At 48.1% G+C, this 24,637-nt stretch overlaps 8 protein-coding genes across 8 annotated transcripts; 5 read left to right on the plus strand and 3 right to left on the minus strand.

The window, feature by feature from the left end:
• Positions 1–204: 204 nt before the first annotated feature.
• N7518_002452 (uncharacterized protein) lies at positions 205–1,923 on the plus strand (the record flags this gene model as incomplete). Its single annotated transcript, XM_057183380.1, has 6 exons — positions 205–490; positions 549–577; positions 638–766; positions 821–1,237; positions 1,288–1,472; positions 1,533–1,923. The coding sequence occupies 6 exons, from the start codon at positions 205–207 to the stop codon at positions 1,921–1,923; spliced, it is 1,437 nt and encodes a 478-aa protein (XP_057044830.1).
• A 3,128-nt stretch (positions 1,924–5,051) lies between these two features.
• N7518_002453 (uncharacterized protein) lies at positions 5,052–6,687 on the minus strand (the record flags this gene model as incomplete). The annotated part of the gene is made up of 4 exons (XM_057183381.1): positions 5,052–6,100; positions 6,151–6,374; positions 6,430–6,520; positions 6,579–6,687. Coding segments are annotated over 4 exons (1,473 nt in total), but the record flags the coding sequence as incomplete, so codon positions are not given.
• A 513-nt stretch (positions 6,688–7,200) lies between these two features.
• N7518_002454 (NAD(P)/FAD-dependent oxidoreductase) lies at positions 7,201–8,699 on the plus strand (the record flags this gene model as incomplete). Its single annotated transcript, XM_057183382.1, has 3 exons — positions 7,201–7,483; positions 7,537–8,493; positions 8,551–8,699. 3 exons carry the CDS (start codon positions 7,201–7,203, stop codon positions 8,697–8,699), a joined length of 1,389 nt encoding a protein of 462 aa, XP_057044832.1.
• A 433-nt stretch (positions 8,700–9,132) lies between these two features.
• Positions 9,133–10,778, plus strand: N7518_002455 (uncharacterized protein; the record flags this gene model as incomplete). The annotated part of the gene is made up of 6 exons (XM_057183383.1): positions 9,133–9,187; positions 9,240–9,393; positions 9,452–9,792; positions 9,903–10,216; positions 10,272–10,512; positions 10,564–10,778. 6 exons carry the CDS (start codon positions 9,133–9,135, stop codon positions 10,776–10,778), a joined length of 1,320 nt encoding a protein of 439 aa, XP_057044833.1.
• Positions 10,779–11,280: 502 nt separating this feature from the next.
• On the minus strand, positions 11,281–13,925 carry N7518_002456 (uncharacterized protein; the record flags this gene model as incomplete). Its single annotated transcript, XM_057183384.1, has 3 exons — positions 11,281–11,848; positions 11,904–13,553; positions 13,609–13,925. 3 exons carry the CDS (start codon positions 13,923–13,925, stop codon positions 11,281–11,283), a joined length of 2,535 nt encoding a protein of 844 aa, XP_057044834.1.
• A 1,611-nt stretch (positions 13,926–15,536) lies between these two features.
• N7518_002457 (class I SAM-dependent methyltransferase) lies at positions 15,537–17,114 on the plus strand (the record flags this gene model as incomplete). Its single annotated transcript, XM_057183385.1, has 9 exons — positions 15,537–15,563; positions 15,616–15,662; positions 15,721–15,830; positions 15,893–15,980; positions 16,032–16,148; positions 16,214–16,239; positions 16,293–16,479; positions 16,544–16,972; positions 17,036–17,114. The coding sequence occupies 9 exons, from the start codon at positions 15,537–15,539 to the stop codon at positions 17,112–17,114; spliced, it is 1,110 nt and encodes a 369-aa protein (XP_057044835.1).
• Positions 17,115–17,503: 389 nt separating this feature from the next.
• canA (putative cullin binding protein CanA) lies at positions 17,504–20,717 on the minus strand (the record flags this gene model as incomplete). Its single annotated transcript, XM_057183386.1, has 3 exons — positions 17,504–17,917; positions 17,970–18,308; positions 18,360–20,717. The coding sequence occupies 3 exons, from the start codon at positions 20,715–20,717 to the stop codon at positions 17,504–17,506; spliced, it is 3,111 nt and encodes a 1,036-aa protein (XP_057044836.1).
• A 1,121-nt stretch (positions 20,718–21,838) lies between these two features.
• N7518_002459 (RNA lariat debranching enzyme) lies at positions 21,839–24,191 on the plus strand (the record flags this gene model as incomplete). Its single annotated transcript, XM_057183387.1, has 3 exons — positions 21,839–21,871; positions 21,954–22,055; positions 22,089–24,191. 3 exons carry the CDS (start codon positions 21,839–21,841, stop codon positions 24,189–24,191), a joined length of 2,238 nt encoding a protein of 745 aa, XP_057044837.1.
• Positions 24,192–24,637: the final 446 nt, after the last annotated feature.

Genomic DNA, 24,637 nt, shown 5'->3' on the forward strand with positions numbered 1-24,637 from the left:
GGCGTTGAGGTATGAAATTCGCCATTTCGCAGATCAGCGTCTCCTCGAGGAATTCGGAAGATCACACAAACCCAAAATGAGACTTTTTTGCGTGCTCTGTGCTGTTATTGTCGAGATGGCTCAGGGGAAGAGCAAGATGGTACCTCATTTGGGACGAGATGAAGGCATACCCGGGTATATAAGCTCTCGAGATTTCCCGCAAATATGCTCATCAAACCAACGCAATCCCGCTCATTCTCTCTCTCCAACAAGATGAAGTACTCTATTGCTTCTATTGCGTCGCTGATTGCTCTTGGCGAGTGTCTTTCTTTGCCTCCTCTCATTCCCACTATTCCTGGAGTGACCGAGGCTTTGACGACCAACGCTCCTCCTTTGCCGATTTTGCAAGTCCCTACTCCTCCACTGGAGAGTCCTCCCTTCACGCCCAGTGACATCAAGCCGAAGAAGATTGGGTATTTCTGGACTGGCTCAGGCGACAAGTTCCATAAAGGTATGGATCTACGCATGGTGGATTGACGAGAGGAGATGATGCTAATTATCATTGGTAGACTTCCTTGCTACCTATAGTTTGGATGATGTAGGCCAATCCTAAGCCCGGTACAGAATCACTTGAACCTAATTGCTGATTCGACTTTAGGACACCTTTGGAACCCTTTTATGGGTCACAGATGTGCCCAGCAGTGGCAATGACCCCCACCACCTGGGACCTTCGCTGGATGGAAAGACCATCTGGGGTGGTGGATTGCTATCTCTCTTGAAGACTCAAGTATGTATACTTCTTCTCAATTCGCCTTTCACAACATATCTAATCCTTCATTAGGATACTGGTTTCTACTTCGACACCTCCAACCCTTACCGCCCCAAGTTCTTGAAGAGTAACCGCGGTATCCTTGCATCCATTGCGGATGAGGTCCGGGCAAAGCCCGATGGTGGGTTTTTCATCACCTACATGGGCTCGGCCGTTGGTACCTCGCCTGGTCGTCTCATCGAGACTGATGCCGACTTTAACATCATTCACGAATGGCCCGAGGATGTGGAAGGCACTCTCAACATTCTTGAACAGCAGTTCTCCCCTCACGGACTCAGCATCGATTGGGAGAAAAAGCTCATTCTGACCTCGGACTTTGTCGAGCCAATTACTATCTTGAAGCCAAGTCTCGGAGTACGCCGCGCCGATACACTGCGTCTCTGGGATCTGGACTCTAGAAAGATTCTCAGCACTCTCACCATTCCTAATGTAAGCCAGCCCCTGAACTTTAATCCGCATGCATCTTCTAACTCAATCAGGGTGGTGGTATCCAAGATGTCAAGTTCATTCCCGGACACCCGGAATCTGCTGCTATCGCCACTGCCGTGCACCTAGGTCAGCTTTGGATCATCTACCCTCTGCGAAAGGACGCCAATGGCAAACAGGGTGTGATCGAGCAGCTCTACGATCTTGGTCCCAAGGCCCGTGACACCATTGCCATCTAGTAAGTAGCTTACCTGCTGTATACCACAAGAAAATTATTGCTAACAACATCACCCCACAGCTCCGACATCAGCAAAGACGGTAAATACTTCTATGCCACCCTTACCACAGCCAACCACATTGCCGCGCTAGACATTAGCGACCTCAACAACGTCAAGCGTCTGGATGACCCCGATGAGGATCAGCCTACCGTCGGACCTCACTATATCAAGGTCACACCTGACCAGAAGCACTTGGTCGTCACCGACTACTTCGTCCAGACTGGCGACATTGGTATCATCAACACCCCGGCTGACTTCAAGGCGCTCTACATCGACCTCAACGAGGATGGCAGCCTTTCTTTCAACCGCTCTATTGACTTCCCCAAGGAGTTCGCCAATCGTGGTGGTGCTAAGCCTCACTCTAGTGTGGTCTTTGATCTCACTGACCCTGAGAATCCTATCTACTACTGAGTTATCCCAGTGGCCAATAGTAGGATATAGGACACTGTCGATGTGGAATGGAGATGATGAGGGCGGGGATATAATTTTTACTCTTCTGGACTTGACATAGGCCTTCGGGCGATGTATTTTATTGTGGATATACTACGGCTATTTCTTAACCGGCCCCTTGAAATTTTTTTTACCAAAAATACGGACCCTCGCAAGCGAGGGTCTGCCACCCATGTGGTGGGGCCCACCTAGTAGGCGGTTTTTTTTCAATTTTTGCACTTTTACCTTGATCACCAACCATACCACCAAAAATGCCTAAATCTAAAAAAATTTTAGAGGTTCAGATTCTTCAAGCTCTGGATTCTCTCTCTAAGCAATCTAAACCGAATATCGCGAAAACTGCGCGAGAATTCGCGGTAGCTGAAACCACCCTTCGTCGCCGGTGGAAAGGTGGAAAATCGTTATTTCAACGACCACCCAATGGTCGGAAGCTTAGTCCAGCACAAGAGAAAGCTTTATGTGAATACATTGATTACTTTGATACAGTTGGATCTTCAATAAACCGTCGACAAATTGTGGTTGCTACCGATTCAATTCTTAAGGATGACCATTCCGACCCGAATACTCCTCCACCCCACGTTGGCAACCATTGGCTAAAACGTTTTCTTAAACGTAATCCTCAGTACTATATACGACGACGGCGAGCTCTTGATATTGAAAGAGCTAACGCACTCGATAAAACTGTGGTAGAAAGGTGGTTTCAAGACTATTAACGCGTGGTACTTGAGTATGGTATATGCCAATAAGATATCTACAATTTTAACGAGACTGGCTTCCAAATTGGTGTCGGTCGCGATCAATTTATCGTTACCAGGTATCTACGAAAGAAGCTCTTTAATAGATCAATTACTAATCGCGAATCTATTACTATTTTAGAAGTAGTTTCTGCCGATAGATTTGCCTGTCTACCACTTATTATCCTAAGTACAAAACAGGTTTTACTTCATTGGTTTGATTCTATCAAAGAAGATAAGTATATAGCTATATCTGATACTAGCTATATTAATAATCCATTAGCATTTTAATGGATTCAGCTATTCTATAAGTAGACAATTGGTCGAACAATTAGTTTAAAGAGGCTTGTTCTTTATAACCGTTTTAGATCCCATTTAATACGTTAATTTATTGAATTTTATGAGAAGAATAATATCATTTTATTCTTCTTACTCTCGTATACTAGTCATATACTTCAACCCCTCGATATCGGTATATTTAGTATTTATAAATATTAGTATAGTAAGGCGGTTAAGGCGGCTACAATGAGCGGATGCCGCAGATTTTCAAAGGATGAATTCCTATTCTCAATTGCTGAAATTCGATAAAAAACCTTCCGGCCGCATATAATTAAGCTTGGGTTTAAATTAACTGGCCTCTGGCCTATTAATTCCAAGCTTATTACCGATGAATTAGATTCATACGATCCATATGATGATAATTTACCTCAGCCGGATACACCATCAACTATCTCACAACATACTGAGTTTAGTACTCCAAAAACCACTGAAAGAATTCGAAGAATCAGTGTTCGTCTCAATCAAACCGATCCTACTACTCAGCGGTTTAAAGAAGGGCTCGCAAAGCTTGCAAAGGGAGCTAAGGCTCAGGCTACTTTAGCACTTCAGCTACAGCGGGAATTCGATCGTACAGAAGCGATTATAGGAGCGCGCCACGCCCGGTATGATGCTTCTCGCCGGAATGTTCGAATTACTGGCATCATCAATTCATCCTAGGTTAAAGAAATGAAGCGGAAAGAATATAAATTGACCGAGAAAGCTGATCAAGAAAAAACGAAGCGGAAGTGGAAGAAGGTCTTGATCGAGGTTAGGAAGCATGGAAGGGCACAAAAACGGCTGGGGAAGTGATTTTTTTTTGTATTCTAGTAGTAAATTGGCCAATGCATATAGTTCTTTCATTAAATTATTGAATTTACTACGTGGTGGTGGTGTAAATGGTAATTGAAGTGAAAGTGTAAAAAAAACCGCCTACTAGGTGGGCCCCACCACATGGGTGGCAGACCCTCGCTTGCGAGGGTCCGTATTTTTGGTAAAAAAATTTCAAGGGGCCGGTTAGTTACTACTAATGGACATCCACTGTACTTTTTTTGGTGAAGAAAATGAACGTAATATTACACGGACACTTTAATGGGTATTGAAGGTAAATCAAAAGTGTAAACTAGAGTGTAGTATCATCAAGAGAACAAAGTACATCATTGCGGAGCGAAGCGAAGCAATTAAATCATAACCTCGTGTGTGTGTATGTCACGTGACCAGGGCGTTTTATCCTATAAGTTGTAATCGGCTAACTTTGGCAGAATAATCCAACCGGCAAAATAAATAGACTAGGCCTAATCTGGCTAGACGATAATTTCTATTACGTGCTAGTATAACTAACTGGTTAGTGAAGAGGGGTCTGCGAAACAGGTGTGAGAGCAGAGTCGTCACTGGGAGTAGTAGGGTGCTAGAGAGGAGAACACCATGGGGTGACTACTGAGAATGGAAGTGGAAAGGTGTCTGCGTTGCTATCTAACTATGCCTCGGGAGTGCTTTTATAGTTATCACATAGCCGCTTAGTCATCCTGCTCTGGAAACCCCCACTGCACTAGGCTAGTTAGTTAGTTTCTCAAGCAGTTTCTCAAGCAGTTTCTCAAGCAGTTTCTCAAGCAGTTTCTTAAGCAGTTTCTCAAGTGGTTGCTTAAGTAGTTACTAAAGTAATTGACCATAAAGTAGCTGACGATAAAGTAGTTGACGATAAAGTAGTTGACGATAAAGTAGTTGACGATAAAGCAGTTAATTAAGCAGTTAATAATGATATGACAAAAGGGACTTATTTTATTAGTGGTTTACATACAAATTGTAGGTACCTACTGCCATACTACTACCATATGCCTAATTGTGAACGCGATACTGAAATTACAGGCGCAGGGGGGAGAATAAGCCAGTAAGAGGGGGGCTTTGCGTAGCATTAAAAGTTGGAATCAGTCGCTTCGCTCTGCAACGACTATCTGGAGGCCTTGGGCCGTCGAGATCACTAGTAATCATATGCTCATTAGAGCTCCATGGCTAAACTTCATGCACATTTGATGTAGCAACCTTCGGGCTTTCATCTCTCCGATGCCGACCCTCGATCGGATCTGGAGCCCCCTTGCCCGCAACGATATCTTCCTCCAGCACAGCGCGGAATTCTTCGCGCTTTGGCAGGAGGTACCGCACATCCACAAACCTCAAAATGCTCGTCATAATAATCACAAGGACCAACAAGGCCAAGGCAGACTGCCACCCATATTTATAGAAGGGTGCCTGACTCGCAGGCCAGACGAGAACCTGCGACCACGAGGAGATGGCATAGTACCCAGCAACAGCGACGCCGACCACAAGAGACCGCGCTTCTGGATCCTGCGGGATAAGATCAGAAAGCCAGGCAAAGATCAACGGCGCCGTGCCGAGACAGATATACGAGATGAAGTATGATGCATAAACAGCAGACAAACCGACCGACAGCGGGTGTGTAGTCCAAATGCTCATGATGATACACGGGACTATCCCGATAACCGCTTGAATAACGATGAGTGCCCAACGGGTTTCAAAGTAATCAGATAACAGGGCCCAAATCCACACGAACACCACGTTGATCGCCGATCCTCCGATGGGGATAGCGTTGACTTGCGAGACGGTCCATCTCGCGCTCCCGTCTGGGTTCTTCAGCGATTTCAGGAACAGCCCGAAATAAACATATCCGTATGTTCCAAGAACAGTCGCGATGTATAGAATCGCGATGAAGTAAACAACCCATCCAGAGAACGTGCGCTTCACGCCGGCCCAGGTCATCTTCTTCGGCTCGGCACGGCCGTTGCGCGCCAGGCGTTCCAGCGAAAGCTCACCGTCGACTTTCTTGAACCAGAACGCGCGGGGGTTGGGCCTGTTCGGGAGATCGGGGAGCATGAAGAATCCTGCGAATCCCCAGATTACCGTGATGATGGCGTTGATCACGAATAGCCAGCGCCATCCTGCTAGGCCGCTATGCCCGTCAAGAGTATCTGTGATTGCGGCTTGCATGGCGCCCGAGAGCATTTGCCCGACTGCTTGACAGGAGTGGTAGAAACCCATTCGCTTGGCGAGTTCGGTTGGGGTATACCAGTGCACTGCAGGGTGGGTTAATTCGGGTCAAGGGAAAGGCATTTGGATGACATACTGAATAATGTCATCATTCCTGGCCAAGCGCTACTTTCGCATAGACCGAGGAAGACACGGATGATGTAGACTTGTTTCGCGCTCGTCGTCATTGCGACCAAACCGGTCAGAACACCCCATGCAATCTCCAAGCCTGGTAGCCAATAACTTGGGCGTACGTAGGTGAGAATGACTTGGGAGGGAATTAGCATTACGCAGTAGGCGACGTTGAAGTATGTTGTGAATCTAGACAGTATTAGCCATGAACAATTCTGAAGTATGGATGTTTAGGGCAACTCACAGATTGAGCTCATTTCCGAGCAAGTTCAGATCCTCTTTCATGCCAGACACGTAGGCATTGTTGATATTCTGTTGATCAAGATATTTGATAACTGACAGAAGTCAGTTTTGCCGATCTCAAGCTGTGGGGGGATCTGTATGCCAACGCACCCTGTGAAAGACAGCCGAAAGTCATCAGGAACATGTCAAGGCGCCGGACCAAGGCCTTCTCCTCTGGAGAGCGGGAATCGATATTTGTCGACGCTTTGCGACGAAACATTTTGAAGGAGACCATGATTCTGGATTGACAGGGATGAGAGAAAAACCAGGATTCTTGCGACGTTGGCTATTCATATACAAGCCCATGCAGATCCAAGCTGTGATAAGCTCCCTGCAACCCCTCAGAGATAGGTCATATAATGTGGACAAAGTAGGCTTCGGGTTCTAAATCCGATAAGGATTCTGCGAGATGCGCGCATTCGCACCAATGGTTGTATTTCTCTATTGACATCGGAAGAATGCCGGACTCGTTGATATACAAGATACCAGACATGTTGGCTATTCACCCCACTTTTCACAAATGAATTTGGAGATAAGTTAAACTCAGAATAATCCTATCAATCAGAAGCTCTAGAGAGGAGAGGAAAAGGTTTCGGGTGGAAGTCCGTGATAGGAGAACCACAGCTTCCCCGCATGTCTGCGCCGACAGCGGTGAACCCGAGACTCTCTCACACAGAGCTATATATATTCTCAAGGATTTACGGAAATCTTGACTCATTGCAAATTGGTTGAAATGTTGGTTCCAAATATCGCGACAAGCAGAAGCCTGCCAAATCCCACTCCTTGCTTGAGTTACTGGCAGCGAACAACTCGAGCATATCCACATTTGTATGCGAATATCGATGCAACTGTTCCATCGAACTCAAAATATGTCATCGTGGGATCTGGTATTTCTGGCGGTTTGACGGCCTTCAAGCTGATCGAAGGAGGGGCCAAGGCCGAGGATATCGTGATTCTCGAGGCGCGAGAGGCTGCCAGTGGTGCGAGTTCACGAAATGCTGGACATGTGCGACCAGGTCTGTCAGGCTTCCTTTGGGGTTATTGCGGCCATTTCTGACTTGGAAAATAGATGCCTTTCGGGGTTTCAGTGCATATTCCAAAGTGCATGGAGAGCAACAAGCGTTGAAGATCATCCAGGATGAGCGACTCGTCCTAGAAAAAGTCGATGAATTTGTCAAAAAGCATAATGTGGAATGCGACTTCAACTTGACAATCACGTTTGATGTCTGCATGACCCCTGAATTTGCGGCTTACGAGGCAGAGAGCCTGGAAGCGTTCAAGAAAGCAGGCGGTGATACCTCGCACATCACGTTCTATGAAGGGGAAGAGGCACAGAAGAAGACCAGAGTCCCCGGAGCTGTAGCGGCCTATGAATGGCCAGCAGGCTCAAGTCACCCGGCAAAGCTTACACAGTTTCTTCTTCAGGCAGTGATATCCAAGGGTGCGAAGCTCTTCACGTTTTGTCCCGCCACTGAAATTGAACGGAGCAGTGGCACAGAAACCTGGAAGATACACACACCTCGGGGAATTATAGAAGCAGAGAAAATCATTCATTGCACGAATGCCCATGCTGCCTTGTTGCTACCGCAGTTGGAGCCTTACATTCGGCCAAACCGCGCGCAGGCTCACTCTATCGTGCCTGTTCCAGCTTTCTCTGGGGAAAAGGCTCTACAGAGCACTTTCTCGCTCCGCTATAGTCTCCTCCACTTCTACTCCTTGATTCAACGGAAGGGAGATGGTACAATGGTGCTAGGCGTATCGCGATCAAACCCAACAATGACCGCTGAGACAAGGGCTGGTCGATTCAGCACTGATGATTCCCGGTATAATGAAGAAATTGCCGAAGAAGCTTTGCGAACTTTTAGTCAGATGTTTCCTGCTTATTCATCCCAGGCTGCCATGCACGGTGAGGGCCTGGATCATGTTTGGACTGGAATAATTGGCATGACTACGGACTCTGTTCCGTTCGTCGGGGCAATCGATTCCCTCCCTGGGCAGTATATTTGTGCTGGATTTAATGGCCATGGTAAGTTTTGCTTTTGCTCTACTACGTTTTGAAAGCGGAGGTGCTGACTGGTAATAGGTATGGCCCGGATATTTACATGCGCTCCGACTGTCGCCCAACTTGTACTTGGCAAGACCTGGGATGAAACGGGGCTGCCAGAATGTTTCCAATTCAGCGAGGAAAGGCTCGCCCGGCTTTCAGATGGAGAGTTGCCTTCAATTTGGTAGCGAAGTGCTCATACCCGGGGGCCGGAGGATTGTCTGATTGGCTACAACTAGAGCTTCACGGGCTTGGACTCTTTCAAATATTTAGAATAGATAGGACAAAATAGAAATCAAGCCTTTGAGCTGATATGTAACAACATATCGCGATACTCTAACACTGCAAAGGTCAGGTGAGTGAAGAGACAGGGGTGCAGCTTAGTCAAATCAAAACAAAGTTTCAGGCTGCTCTTTCCTAATTCACACTTTCCCCCTACCTGAGTGTTCCGTCACATCTTAAGTAAAGCAGTCTAGAACCTTCATTAACTTATTGACATTGAGTTGGAACAACCAACCCTAGAAGCTCCTTCCAATCCTCAGAGTGGGGCACCGGACCGTCCCGAAAAGAAGCTTCCAAGCTTCAATTCCTTGAAGCCAAATTGTTCCCCGACACTTCACTATGATTGGCCAACGGTTTACAAGTCGCGTCACAAAGCGTGCATTCATTCCGCTCCGTACGAACCCACTCCACCTCCCTCCTACATGCCCTACCTTTGCCATACCCAGCCACGAAGTCGTCGATGAAGAAAGATGTCCGAACTACATTCCCCAACACTACTATCCAGCAAGACCGGGCGAGACTTGGCAATAACTACCAGTTGCTAGCGAAGATCGGTTGGGGCACGAGTTCGACCGTATGGCTAGCGCGAGATATTACAAGGTAGTTTTGGTTCTACGCCAATCCTGTCTGAGGCTAATTGGAGCTGCTGAATTACCAGATATCGATGGCAGTCCGAGCGAACAGTTGCTTTGAAGATTTCGAATAGCTGTGACGCTAAATCTGCGATTGACCTTCTTGGTATCGAGGAGACTGTTGCCCAAAAGAACCCTTCACATCTGGGCTATCATATTACACGCAGCTGCCTAGAAAGCTTTGAGCTTAAGACATCGGACAAACCGCATCTTTACCTTATATATGAGGCAATGCGAGAGCCAATGTCAATGTTTCAAAAACGCTTTAAGAACCGAATAATTCCTCTCCCGATTGTAAAGGCATATATTCAATTACTTCTTATTAGGCTGCAGTATTTGCACGCCGAGTGCAGAATCGTTCATACTGGTAAGTGATATTCGATTTAAGCAATGTTACGAGAGAGAAAAATATTGCTAATCGGCAAAGTCGCTCTAGATCTGAAGCTCGTGAATATCCTAATGACCTTCGAGAATAAGAAGCTATCCTAAGGTTCATTCAAGAACAAGTCACCAAGCTCCCTATATACTATAAGACTAATCCAATAACCAATCACACCATATACCAAAGCTATCACGGTTTCGGGGCAATAGACGTTGAGGACGTCGGGAATATACTTCCGAGAATAACCGATTTCGGCTCAGTATGGCAATTCGTTGTTAACCCAGAAACGAAGTCACAAAACGAAGCCGTGCTTACGTATCCTATACAACCGAATTACTACCGTGCGCCGGAGGTTGTCCTTGGCTATGGATGGGATTTCAGCGCAGATATATGGAACTTTGGTGTCCTTGTAAGCCGCTCGAATGCCTATTCATCCTGTCAAGATTAACCCATTGCTTTCAAAGGTTTGGAACATTATCGAAGGAACGGAGCTGTTTACTCAGGTTGAAGATGCTAACGGTCGATATGATGCCAAATCACATCTGGCAGAAATGATCGCTCTGCTTGGTCCACCACCTAAGGGGGTAATTGAGCGAGCAGACCATATGTCACAGGTAGACTACCCTACACCAATTAGGATTGAGGCGGGAAAGCTGTCCAAGAATGCCCGGGAGCTCTTTGGTGGTCCTTACTTCGATGAAGAAGGTAAGTCTTTTTACTCGGCGTATGAGTTTCTTGGCTGATTGTTGGCGCTAGGGAAATTCCTTCACGAGGAACTCATACCAAGTAGGAAACTGAAGGATACAATCCTATCTCTTGATGACTCGGAAAGGGAGCTTTTCTTGTCATTTGCTAGGGATATGCTCACGTGGATTCCATCGGAGAGAAAAACTGCTCGTGAGCTGATAGAGCATCCATTCCTCAATTTCGGTGGACATGTTTCTAAAGATGTCTTGGAAGGGCGCTCCTAGAATACGAGCTGCTATATCCATTGATCTCGGGACACTATGCTGCTTACAGGTTGTCCTATCGTGAGAAGAAAGCTCTCCACTATGTATGAAATCTCCACTATCTACTCTGTACGGTTTATTAAAAGGACTTTCATGTATATTGTCATGGATATGCAAATCGAGGTTAAAGTTATGCTACATGCTTCGCTTGTAAATGCAGATTACTATCATGATATGGGTCGAATGTCCGGTTCAGTATATATACTCCCTGGCAACGGTCCCGGTGAAGAGGAAATCCCCGGAGATCTCGCTCTGCCATGGGTTCAAGTAATATGAAAAAACCAGCCTTTCCCTGACGGGTGTCAGGATCATAGGGCTATATCGGGGCAAGCCGGTCACTCTTAGTATTATATCCGAGTCCGAGACAAGCAATGCTCTCTTTCTCAGCAGGGCTGTCGAGTACGTGCTCACAGCCGACGTACAACCCTTATTATATAGAAACACAGAGTCGAGATTGAAGGAATCACGGCACATATTCATAGCGCCGCCAATTCTCCTCAACCCACCACTTCGCCACGTGGGCCGCGTCATTAATCCACTGCACAGCATCCTCTCCATGCTCAGGCAAGACCATATTCATAAGATCCAAAAGATTGAAATCCTGCAGTGCTTGGAGTTCATGGGGGTTGATCTCTACATTCGAGAACCTCCACTCGACGTCAGGAATAAGTGGTATGATGAGACGGTACGGCTTCGCAGCGGAACGCAGGGCAAGCCATGTTCCGCCGGTGTTCATGACTGAGAATTGCCAGTCTTGCTTTCCGTCTTTTTCTGGGATTGTGGGTCGGATCATTGATTGGCCTTCGTAGAGGGGGAGGAGATCTTGGATGGCGGATTTTGCTTGTTTGTCGAGGGATCCGGATTCGGATAGGATATCGAGAATTGTGGGGAGGATTTGCATTGAGGTTACTCGGGAGTCGATCTCGATTGGTGGCAGTTGGGGGTGGGCAAAGACTAGAGGGACGTGGAAGCTGGAGATGTGGGGGTTGTCGTATGGGGTAACGCCGCTGTTCTCGGGGAGTGAGATGCCGCTGTTGGGATTAGATTCAATCGATCGGAGAATGATGGAGTTTGGCTGGCACTTACTGATCCCCGACCATCACGACCAGGGTCTCGTTAGCAATACCCGTTTCCTCCAGAATGCCCAATAACTCGGCGAGCCATTTGTCTGCAACACCAAGCGTATTGAGGTAGCGATTTACCTTATTTTTCTTGCCCAGCCAGCCGTGACTGATCAATTCTTCGTACTTGTGATTTGGTGTATCCCAAGGATGATGCGTAATGCCAGTCAAGTGCGAAATGAATAGTCGTTCTTTCCGTTTCTCCGCCGATTTGATTGCGTTGCGGTAATAATCCCCAAGCTCTGTTTCGGGATACCCCCAGAAATTGTACTTCACTGGTTGAGGACCACCCTGCTTGGCGCGATCCTCGGAAATGTTGATGTCGGTTACTTTGTGCTTGAAGCCCAACGCAGGTGTGAGAAGGTCTTGGTTGTCGTAGTCGTCAGTGATGGACTGCATCCATGTGGATCGCCATGGCCAAGTGGTATAGTCCTCCGTTTTGGTCCGGTTGGCCTGAGCGTTGAGTGCTTCCAGGATATGCGGCATGCACGGTTGGTAGATGTGGTACAGGTATTCGCGATTGAAGTCCACGACCAAGGGAGCGATACCGCATACAGTCGCGAGGATACTCTTCAAGGTAAAGGTATCGCCTGTATAAGCGTTGGTAGCATGGAATCCTCCATAAGCCTGTACAGTATCGTTTCCATTGAACCCGGAAGAAGTAGCTGTTAGTCTCTCTGCGGTGGGTGTTAGATTGGCTAGCCTTTCTTCAACCTCAGCAGGGATCTGGCCATTGTATGACTCGCGAATCACGTCCCCAAACCAGGATTCCTTGCGAAGTGGGAAGACGTCTGCGCGAGTGCTTTCTAGCTTGAGAAGTAACACGTGTTTGATATTGACACTGCCGCTTTGGAGAGCCTTGCGGAGAGGCTCCAGGACTTCATTTTCAAGGTTGGAGATATGAATGGGGTCATGTCCTGGATCATAATGCAGGCGCGCAGTGTGATTGGCATTTTCATACCAGTCACTGAACCCGGCCAGTTTATCCTGTGGCAGCCAGTCAAATGCGGGCGGTGCTGCCAGGGCTGTGTGATTTCCCAGCCAACTGTAATCACCTGTCAATTCAGGTAAATTAACCGATGATGGAGCGCGAGACTGATCCTTGTCGAACGGTGTGACAATGACAGTATCAGATAGAAAGCTATAGGCGGCATTTGAAGGGCGAATGCAACGCAAAATAATCACAAGGCCAGTGAATGCGAGAACAAAGACCCGCAGCCAAGGAGATCGCGGAGATTCCCCTGAATTTGCTTGGGTTGTTTCCTGAGAGCCCGAGGTCAACTCAGTAGCACTTCGACCCTCATCCCAGTCCTCGGGTGCGACTCGCTCATAGCTCTTCAAGATCGGAGAAGTTTGTTTCCTGCGACAGGCGGACGGCAGAACACTCCTAAAGATTGACGCAATTCCCTTGGTCCAGTTGTATAGATGTGGGGTTGAGAAACAGGATACGGCAACGAAGACAACCTCCACGATGATTAAACCCGTTAAGCCAGTGAGCAGTGTTTTGACAGCAGCCTTGTCGCCGTGGAAGTTGTGCGCTTGTTTCCAGTGGATCTCGGCTCCTGTTGCGACGTAGAAGGAGATATTGGCGGCTGATAGACCGGAGATTGTCAAACTACCCAAGAAATTCACTTAGCGATGGTCTCACTCAACCCCATGGGAACTCGTACCTAACTGGGACCACCAACAAGGCCGCTATGACACGTGCCCATCGGCGCTGGTAATCAGCACACAGGATGTGAGCGAATGATACACACACTACATCTTGTAAAAAGAATGTCGGGCCCCAGATCATCAATTCTCCGGGAGATAATGAGTTCAGATGCGAGTAGATGTGAAGAATCTTGGCACAGATCACGGCGATGAACAACAGAGAGAACCAATACTTGCGCGAGACTGGCCAACAATGATCGAACCAAAAGGTTGGGGAGATAGCTTTGCGTAGTATATTGCGCGAGCCATCTCGGGTCATGAACCTGTAGCCCATGTTAATTTATATATGTAGTTTGTGCCGATCTCAGGCATGACAATATAGAGAAAAGGTCACCACGGTGGAAGACAATGAACGGTAAATACAAGGAAGAGAAGGGGAAAAGAATAAGAAGGCCAAATAGAACCCGGCGAAAGGGGAAATTTTAACAGACAGCTCCGAACCAATTCCAAAAATAAAAATCCAGTCCAATCCAATATCACACCTTCCGAGTCTCCGATTTTCCCGCATTTTTAGGGCGACAATACTCCGTAGCTCTTCAGGAGTTCTTCAGGGTCCAGTTTGGTTCTGCTGACTCGCTTACGGATTCCTCCGTATCCCGCACAGGAGGCTGAGCCACTCTGTCCAAGAGTCTAGACTACAGCCCATACAAGCAGGTTTTAAATTTGGGTGCGTTGGCAGCCACGGGCTTACAGATGATCTCATTGTTTTTGTGCGAGAAAAGAACTATGTAGGCATAGCATAATGGAGACTGGAAGAAGTGAAAATGTTAATCCCAAGCACATGATGATCATAGTTTAGCTTCCGTGCCGCTCTGGGGTACAGAAGCCTGAACTTTGACTGGGAATATCTCGGGACTTCAATTCTGAAACAGCAAGGAAAATTTGGACGCCACTCATAAGGAGACCTAAACAGCCGAGGCCCCACCAATCATAATCCTCGGGTTTCCAAATAAGAGAGGGATAATATTTCTCAGCTTGTTATTAAATAGGACTTAGGATTTAGAAAGTTCTATGGCCTAAATATATTTAAGAGTGAACACCTAACTATATCCGCAGCATAAAGACGAATTGTTAGTAAGCCGACTACTCGGATGTTAAGGGGTCCAGTGCGGGCCTAAATCAATTAGGACAATAGGCAAATTCCATTGACTGTTATGATCGAGAACCCCGTCTCAACAACACTATCATTCTTCCCTCTGGTTCTATAGTTCCAATATCAGACTCCACATACCCTTGGTATCTCTGTCAATATATTCCAAACTTGAAGGTGCAATGTTTGTATAAAATACAATTGCAGGTCTAGGCCACATTCATTTCGACATGTATACAACCCCACCCCTCGAGGGCTAACTGCTAAACCCGCATAATGCACACTTCCGTCCCATAATTCTTGGACTCTCTCCTGGAAAACAAAGTTGAAAAACAATATACAAGACATAATGTGTACTATATCTAGGATAGTTACCTATTCGATTTTATAAAGCGCATTCCTAAGAGTAAATTTGCGTTGAATTCCTCACTGTGTCCTCTCCCATAGTAGAGACGAAGTACGAATAAAACAAGGCTAGAGAATCTCACACATGTAGCCTTCCAGGGTTGGTCCACTCCTGTCAACGTCAACCCAATGATCGTCGACGGGAACCTCCGCACGTTGTAGCTAAGACTGCATCAACCCTCATTCAGGCTTTAACCGTGGAGCATGACGGTGTATGTCTCTCCCATTACCCAATCCCAGGTATTGAAGCTGCTACAAAATGACGGGACAACCGGGTGACCTTTGAATGATGTCTGTACATTAGTACAAAGTACTAATGTGTATTTCAACAGCCCCTTAACCTCTTCCCTTTACCCCTTTTCATCATCCCGAGGGACCAGACACCGAACAATGCCGCAACTACTAGAGATCGCAGTGGTATGTTCATCTAGTTATCAGTCATTCTCATTGCTATTCTAACAATTTATAGGATCCTGACGTCTACCTCCGACCAAACTATAGCGATGATTGGCATTCGTAAATACTCGCATTTCCCCCATTCAATGTCATCGATGTCTCACACTATATGACATAGGGAGACCACGTCTATCGGTTCCTCAATCTATCATGGCCTAATGGAAAATGGCAGACGGTATGTTTCATCCTACATTTGGCGCACCTGGGAGCTCGACCCGTTACTCACATGTACTTATTATCCATAGGTATCAAACTCTGAGCGACAGAGAATATCTGTATGCATGCTATAGCATCTTCCACCAAAGAAACCGCCAACTTATGTCCGATTCTCACCAGGATTCCGTCCGATGACCTAGCATTCGAGTCCTATGAAGCCGGGTACGTACGACCAACCTTTCTATATGTCATTATCACCCCTGACACTCTCAGTCACTTGCTCGCCCTCGTATTGGATTCGGAGCGAGAGAACCCGCTGTTTAGAGCGCCTATCGAGAAGAACCCCAAACATATCCTCGATATCGGAACGGGTAAAGGTAACTGGGCGATGTACGTCAAAAGAGCAAAACCCCCTCCTTATAGACAAGACTCACACCAATATACCACTTGTATAGTGATGTTGCCGACATGTTCCCATCTAGTGAGTGCCAATCACCCCGGAGATCCACAATACAGTGAACTAACCCCATCTAGCGACTGTGCGAGGAGTGGACCTCTTCCCACCCCCAATTACATGGATGCCGCCGAACTGCATCCTAGAAGTCGACAACATCCTAGAAGAATGGACCTGGAGAGACCCCCTCGACCTAATCCACATGCGGATCATGACCGGCTCATTCGATCACGCGGGATGGGATCACGTCTACACAAGCTCCTACAGGTAAATGCCAACACCTAACTATCCATATCCGCAAGCATATGCACTAACACCAGGGGTACCGCAGAAATCTACGACCAGGAGGCTGGATCGAACAACTCGAAGGCAGTACATGCATCGAATGTATCGACGACAGCCTGCCAGCAGATAGCATCCTGCGAACCTGGGGCCCGACCATGAACGCGTGCGGCGAGCGCGCCGGACTCGCGATGGATATTCTCGATGCCATGAGCGACAGAATGAAAAAGGCCGGGTTTGTGGATTTGCAGGAGAAGTCGTACCAGTGGCCGATTGGCCCGTGGGCTCGCGAGCAGAAATACAAAGAGGCTGGCGTTGTTAATTTCCAGCATTGGCTTTCTGGTATGGAGGGGTGGTGTATGTGGCTGCTTACACATTTCGGTGCGCCGCATCCTTGGTCGAAGGATGAGGTTACTGTTTTTTTGGCGAAGGTTCGTTCGGAACTTAAGAATCCGAAATATCATATTTATCAGAGAGCGTGAGTTTGATCCTAATCCTGTGGTGTGGTATTGGGGGGATTGATAAGCCGATTTTTGTTTAGACGACGTGTGTGGGCGCGCAAGCCTTTTCCTGGAGAGCTTACGCCTGAGACGACTCCGATCAAAAGCGAGGAAGAGTGAATGAAGTGAAATGACTGTTTTCTTAGCGAGCAACTGGGTTATTGATTGGAGATAATGATAATGTATAGGAAGGGAACTGAATCAAGATCTTTGAATATGCTTATAATGGATATTCCTAATAGTCTGAAATTTGAGAGAGACACCCTAGGAGAAAACGCTACTATACGGCACTGGGTGAGGGGTCTGCTATTAGAATCAAGGCGGTTTAAGCCTGTGATACTGATCTTAAAAGCTATAATAGTCGAGGGTGCTCCACAGGTATATTTACAAGGCGAAAATCGCAAGTGTAGCAATGTTAAAATCATGTATTTCATTGGACAATGTCGTAAGCTAGCTAATTGCGACAAATGGCTCGTCATTGCGCTTTTCATAACATAAAATCATAGAAACTATTCTAGTTCCAAATTCGCCAACTGCGATGTAAAGTTCCGCCGAAGCCAATCCATGTATGTTTTCCACTTAGAAAGATCGCCTGATGCCTCCGGGCCGGGGAACGCCTTGCTCAGCTCTCGGGTAATCTTTAGAATTCCGAGGGATGCCTCCTGGGCCTTCTCCAACTCTTGCTTGACGGCGTTGTCCTTTGGCTTGAAGGAAAGCACAGTAGTGTAATGCTCCGACAAAGCGTCTAGGTGCCGCTCAGTATCCTCCGGTGCGATCTTAATCAGTTTGGAGGTCATGAGATTGCTGATTGCACGGATGTCCTGTTCGTCATCGAGACCAGCGAGGATGCGGTCAAATAGTTCGGCCGTATGGGTACGGGAGAAGGAGGTGTCGAGCGAGGCATAAAGGGTTTCGTAGGCACTCTGTAAACAATGATGTTAGTGGAATCTAGGGTGGATAGTAAGAGACACTGACCTTTCGCAAATCGAGCCCATCATCCACTTTGTGCTTGAATGGACCCATTTGCACCTCGCGAATGAGCTCTGGCTTGATTTTGGTGTCACCAAGAACAGCCGGCAGAAGCTCATCTAGGTGAGGGAGCAGAAGATCCATCTTGTTATGGATTGCAGAGTTAAGAGTGGTCAACGCAAGCCGGTGGTTGCCCAAATCACTGTCGCTGAGCATGTTGGTCAAAAGGGGCACCATCAACGGTCGCAGCACATCATTGTAAGCATCGCTTGAATCAGCAAGCGTGTAACGGAATGCCGAAATCACCACGCCACGAACAGCCGGGTCGGCATTGGCCAGGTACTCCTATGGGCATGAGGTTAGTATTAAAAATGTAGCAGGATGAGCACGACTTACTTGGAAGTGGGGAATGTAAGCAACGGGGTCAAGGAGTGCCAAGCGGCCGACACATTCAGCCCCAACAGCGCGGTTGTCTTCCTGTTCGGAGACGACAAGGAGGGCGTGCCACAATTTGTGAGCGGATGGTGCAAGATCTGGACGTACGACCTCTGGATGCTGAAGTAATTCGCGTACCGAATGGAGAAGCAAATAGCTTTGAGCATTTGATTTCTCCAACCCATTCAGAATGATTGGGAGATAAGCTTTGACGCTACCTGCGGCCGCGTTGCCAAGAGCAGTCGCGGCAGCCAAGCGCACATGATCTGACTGAGATTCAAAATGAGGAATGAAGAGACTCGGAGTCAACGGGCACGCGGGGCCCATTCGCAGGCCGATTTCGCCTAGGATAGCAAGGGCAAGGCATTTTCGGCTAACATCCCGTGCAGTCTTGAGTTCTGTTGAGAAATCTTCCATTGTGACTCCAAGATTCGGTCCACCGTGGACCAGAAGGGTGCCAACAGCTCTTCCGACCACTGACGAGTCCCCTGTAATTCCCACGTCACGGAGAAGATTCTGCATCAAACTAGCACCTGCACCTTCGTCGCCAATGACTTTGACCAGCAGAAGCAACGCTTTGAGAACAGTTCCGATGAGTGGTTTGGTCACAATCGAGCAGATAGCAGAGATCAAACCGCTGGTCACCATTAGTTTTGCGTTGCCAGGGACAAGTTTGGCAATAATGATCAACGTGGGCGTAAGTGTGTGGAAATCAGCTGCAGCGAGAAGAGGCAAAGCAGCATTCTCCAGTGCTGTGATTGTCTCAGGGGTGAGGTGAGATCTGATGTTAGAGTTCATGGAAAGACTGCGGAGAGTTTCCAAGCACGCGCCTCTCAAGGCACGATCGGATTTGCGCAAGTTCGACCCTAGCTCAAGGGCGACATTGTTAACCCAATCACTAGAAACATCCTGTTTGCGGCTAGCGAGAACGACGACATCATCAATCGCACGAACAGCGGACAAACGGGTTGTCTCGTTCTTCACTCGGTCGACCAAAACAGCCAGACCATTAGATCTCCTCTCAGATGAAAGGAACTCTGCACCCCGGTCGCCTGAAGTGCGTGCGAGGATGACACCAAACACATGAATTGCCCGTTGCCGGACTTCGAGATCAGCGCTTGTGTCGGTGATTCGAGAGTGGACAACATCATAAAGCTTCTGCAACTGCAGGGTGACATCGGAAGGATTGGCAGATACGCGGGGCGGCGTCATTGCTTTTACAATTTGCTCCACAGCCCCCAAAGCCTCGCTGCTGACTTTGTAGTTGCGGTCGTTGACAGCTCCGATCACTCCAGGCACCAGGGCAATCAGGAATGGCAATAGCGCGTCGGAGAGATGGGTCTCGGCAATCACTGAAATGAGACCCAGGGTTTCGATTTGGAGGGTACCTGCACTGACGGCAGCCCCGGTATGAGCCGCTGTGCTCCCTGAGAGGGATGAGGTCTTGAGGGCATCCGCAATAAGGTCTTCAATTTGTTGGAGATGGTCTGCAAGACCACCATAGCGAACCAACGAAAGGCTTTTGAGGAGAATCATCACAGCTTGTTTGAGAGGAACCGAAGCCTGCTTCCAAGCTTTGACAAGGTTCTGCACAATTAAAGGCACAGAGCGAGCTAGATCAGCCTGAGAACCAGACTTGGGGGACGATGGCACAGCAGGAGAATCCATTGCGGACGAGGTTCCAGCACTCGGCTCGAAGTCAATCATTGACGCATCACTGTCTTGGCGTCTACGCTTGCGAGAATTCTTCGAGCCACCAACGGCCTCCAGGAAGTCGTTGGATGTGACGATCATGGACCCCTCGCCAGTCTTCCGAACAAGCGCCGTCAATGTCGACACCACCTCAAGTTTCACACTCTCTTCTCTTTCTTTGCTAATTTGGGAGATCAGAGCTGGGGCGATCTGCTGGAACAGGGCCGAGGAGTCGGAAGCGCGACCAAGCCCGTAGGCCGAGATGACGGTGTAAAGAAGCTTGGCAGCACACCGGCGTACCTTCCAGCTCATGTCGTCGATATCACTGTAGCCGCCTTCTTCTTCAAAGTCCTCGAATTCGTCGTCGTCTTCCAGGTCAGGCTCTTCTGTGGCATCATCGTCCTCACTCCCATCATCTTGTGTACCTCCCATCTCCTCATCGTCCTCCACTTCAGCGACGTTTGGATCATATTTTAAAAATCGAAGAGCTGATCGAGTGGTGTTGGTTAGGTACGGTTGCATCTTTTTGTTGCAGGAGCTGATCAACGCCTCGAGCGTGACCAAGGCAGTCTCGCGGAGCTCGTCCGCCTGGGGATCATGTTCATCGTCGTCTGAATAAGATGACATTGTCGCGATGATGAAATCACAGGATATGTAGTTTTGTGAAAATAGGAAAGTGAAATCGCGTGGGCTCTGTGACACACGCGCTGGAGATGTGTGTGGTGTTGTGGTCACCGTCATGAGCCTAGAGTTGCAGGCAAGCTAGCTGCCCCGCGCTAGTCCCAATCTGGCAACAAACTCACGTGCACGACCTCTACTGCAAAAAGTCAAGCAGATCAAGTGATGGTTGGGCACGTTGTTTGGAAGCTAGAAGAGCTTGAAGACCACCTTGCTTTCTTGCCTTAGCCCTCTTCTTGCTGCTCTGGTTGTCACCTGCCTTGGGATCTGTCGAGGCCTGTGTTGAACCTTGCACGTCAACCCCTATAGGAGTTGACCCTCGAGTGGTAACTGTAGCTGCTCTAGACGAAGGTTTCGAGATATGGTTCCTCGAATTGCTTTGAGGTAGTACTGTCCGCTGGCAGCAGCGTAGACACTTGTACACTGTAGCACCCGTAGATGCCGATCCAGAGGCTAAAGGCTTGCTTTTTTTCGGCTTGATCTCAGTAACTTTACTCCACTGGGGCTTTCTAATGCTACCACACGCCCCACAGTGATCTCTCTTCTGCTGGGCATTTAATGACTTAGACTCCTCGTGGAGGAGCCGGGTGTGCACCGCTAGCAGATGAGCCGATGTCGACGAACCGAGGGGGACAGCCGAGACAGCCTGAATGAGAAAGGAAGGATCAATGTGAGACATTGTACGGCCTTGCCTATTGAGGAATGAAGATTTGTATTGAGAAATCAAACAATTGAACTCAATAGCAAAGACAATAGAGGCAAACGAAGAACAATGGAGACAAACAGAAGACAATAGCCCGATGTTTGCTATTCAGAGATTTGCCGCGCGGGAGCTTAAAAGCCCCAAGCTCCACCCGCCGCTTCTTCCCATCTACATCTCTCTACTCTCTACCCTTTCCATCTGCTATCCTTCTTCTCTTGCTTTTCATCTTTCATTTTCTTTCCTGCAGTCCTCATCGGCTTTGTAGCAAGGGCTTGCATTCGATTTTTTCTTTTCTGACAGCCTCATTCCGAGGATTTTCTTATTTTTCGCGCTATCAAAATCTCACAGCTCAGTCAGATCATCCACGATGCCACCTGTGCGAATTGCTGTGGAAGGCTGTGTAAGTGATATTGCACGAATACAGGTCCCCCACTTCATGTGACATATTCACTTCGCAGCTGGTTGCTAATCATTCTGTATAGGGTCATGGTAGCCTCAATGACATTTATGAGACTGTGGATCGCCAAGCCACCGAGAAGGGTTGGGACTCTGTTGACCTTGTTATCATTGGTGGTGATTTCCAGGTGAGTTCCTTGTCATGTCCGATTCCACACTAGCTCAACGTTGACTGGTCAAACCAGGCTCTGCGTAATGCCAATGATGCGACTTGTCTCTCGGTTCCAGACAAGTTCAAGCAAATCGGCGATTTTCATGAGTACTACAGTGGTAGCCGTGTTGCTCCCTATCTGACATTGTTCATCGGTGGCAACCATGAGGCGAGCAATCACCTCGCCGAGCTCTATTACGGCGGTTGGGTGGCCCCCAACATCTACTTCATGGGTGCAGCCAACATCATCCGCTTTGGACCTCTCCGAATCTCGGGGATGTCTGGCATCTGGAAGGGTTACGACTACCGGAAGACCCACTACGAACGATTGCCATACAACAGAGATGACGTTTCTTCCATCTACCATATCCGGGAGCTGGATGTCCGCAAGTTGCTGCAAGTGCGCACCCAGATCGACATCGGTCTCTCCCATGATTGGCCAAAGGGGGTCGAAAAACTTGGAGACCATGCAACGCTGTTTCGCAAGAAGTCAGGCTTCAAAGCCGATTCTGATTCAGGAAAGCTCGGAAGCATCGCGGCACGCGAAGCTCTCAATCATCTGCGCCCTGCTTATTGGCTTTCAGCTCATCTGCATGTGCGTTACACTGCAAAGGTGTCTCATAATCCACCTCGCGCAAATTCCATTTCGAATCCCCCCAGTCCTCATCTTGCTGTGGATACAAATGCGGTGGCCGATACAAATGCTGTGGCCGATAAAAATGCCGTTGACGATACAAATCATGCCACTGTGATCCCACGGAGTAATGTCAACACCAACACCCTTGCTGGCCACCAATTGCTTGGCACTGCCACTGGAGACGAACAGTCTCGCATCAAGGCCTGGAACGAATTCGGAGTTAACGCTCGACGGGCCGAAAAGGAGAAGCGAGACCAAGACGACTTTATGCGTATGATCAGGGCGAGAAAGCCGAAACCTCCACGAAACATTACGTTTGAAGAAACGGTCAAGATTGGGCGCGGTCCCGTTCAGACGTTCGTACGTGGCGCCGATGGAGAAAAAATCGAACCCGCCTCAACCGGCGATGAGAGCATCGAAAACCTCGACAAAGGGAGCCAGGGAAACAGCCCTGTGAATATTTCTTCCGAGGAGGCCGTTGCCAAGCAGGGATCTTCGCTGCTTGCTGAGACCACCGAAGATGTCCAGACAGCCAAGCATGTCAAGACGATGCAGGATGTCAAGGCTACTGACGTCGCTGACAATATTGATAAGATCAGCATCTCTACCAGTCCCAGCAGCGCCGCGAGCGTTAAATCTTCTCCATCTCAGAAGGCTCTTCCAAAAGCCGATATCTCTCTCAATTGGGGTGGTGATCCCTCTCCTGATTCCTGGTGGAATGATGATGTGGGTGATCGCGTTCCTGAAGTGGAAGCCGAACTCCCGAGCAGCCTTGCGCAGTCGTGTGTACCCAATGCTGCCACAAGTAACTCAACTTCCGAACGCCTTCCACCTCCCGAGATGATCAAAAATCTTGAGACTCAGTTCCTGACCTTGGATAAGCCACACAACCATGATGCTTTTGTCGAACTGTTGGAGATTGAGCCAATCTCCGAACAGGATGATGCCCCGGTGGAGTCTCCCCTACGACTCAAGTACGACAAGGAGTGGCTGGCAATTACTCGTGCATTTGCCAATGAGCTCGAATTTGGTGGACACCCCAAGGGCAAGGTCCCTGCCCACAAGGGATATGAGTACTACCAACAGCGCATCGCGGAGGAGGAGAAATGGGTGCAGGAGAATGTTGTCAACGCTGGGTTGTTGAACGTTCCCACTGACTTCGTCTTGACTGCCCCCGTCTATGACCCCAATGTTTCGATTAATACCCAAGAGCAGCCGAAGGAGTACACCAACCCACAGACCTCTGCCTTCTGCAATCTGATTGGGATCGAAAATAAGTTTGACATGACCGAGGAAGAACGTCAGGCTCGCATGGCGGCCGGCCCACGCCCCGAAGAGCCTCGTCAGTACACTGGTCGTGGTGGACGAGGTGGCCGTGGCGGCCGTGGTGGTCGTGGTCGTGGTCGCGGCGGCCGTGGTTCTGGACGCGGTGGTTACGGTGGTCGTGGCGGGCGTGGCAGCACTGATGCCTGGTAATTTGATCGGCGCTTTCGCGTTTCTGTTGGCGACTTGGCGATTTCGAAGGGGGGGGAGTAAAATTTTTAAGTTAGGATATCTTTACCAATTTCTTTTGTTTTGCTCTCCCCATGTATGTATGTCTACGAAATTATGAAACCGTACAGTGATCACTAGAGACCAATTTATTCTAGTCTGCAAATACCTAGTTTCGACTTGGATTTCTGCATATTTGTGACACGCCAGAATTTCTCAGTTAGCCTGTGCTCTACTGGCATATGTATCCTAGGGCAAAGTTTCCCGCCACTTTCTCCATCCGTTCAGTGTTAAGCCATGAATCTGTCTTCTTTCACTGGTAGTGTCTAGATGTATATTTATTAAATGCACATATGCTTTTTTCCCATAGTCTTCCTGTTTTCTTCTCTGCTATGTGAAAATCATTTTTTTGAGGCTTTTATTCCAAGACA

Source organism: Penicillium psychrosexuale, assembly GCF_028828465.1.
Source record: "Penicillium psychrosexuale strain IBT 29551 chromosome Unknown utg000002l, whole genome shotgun sequence".
NCBI lineage: Eukaryota > Fungi > Ascomycota > Eurotiomycetes > Eurotiales > Aspergillaceae > Penicillium > Penicillium psychrosexuale.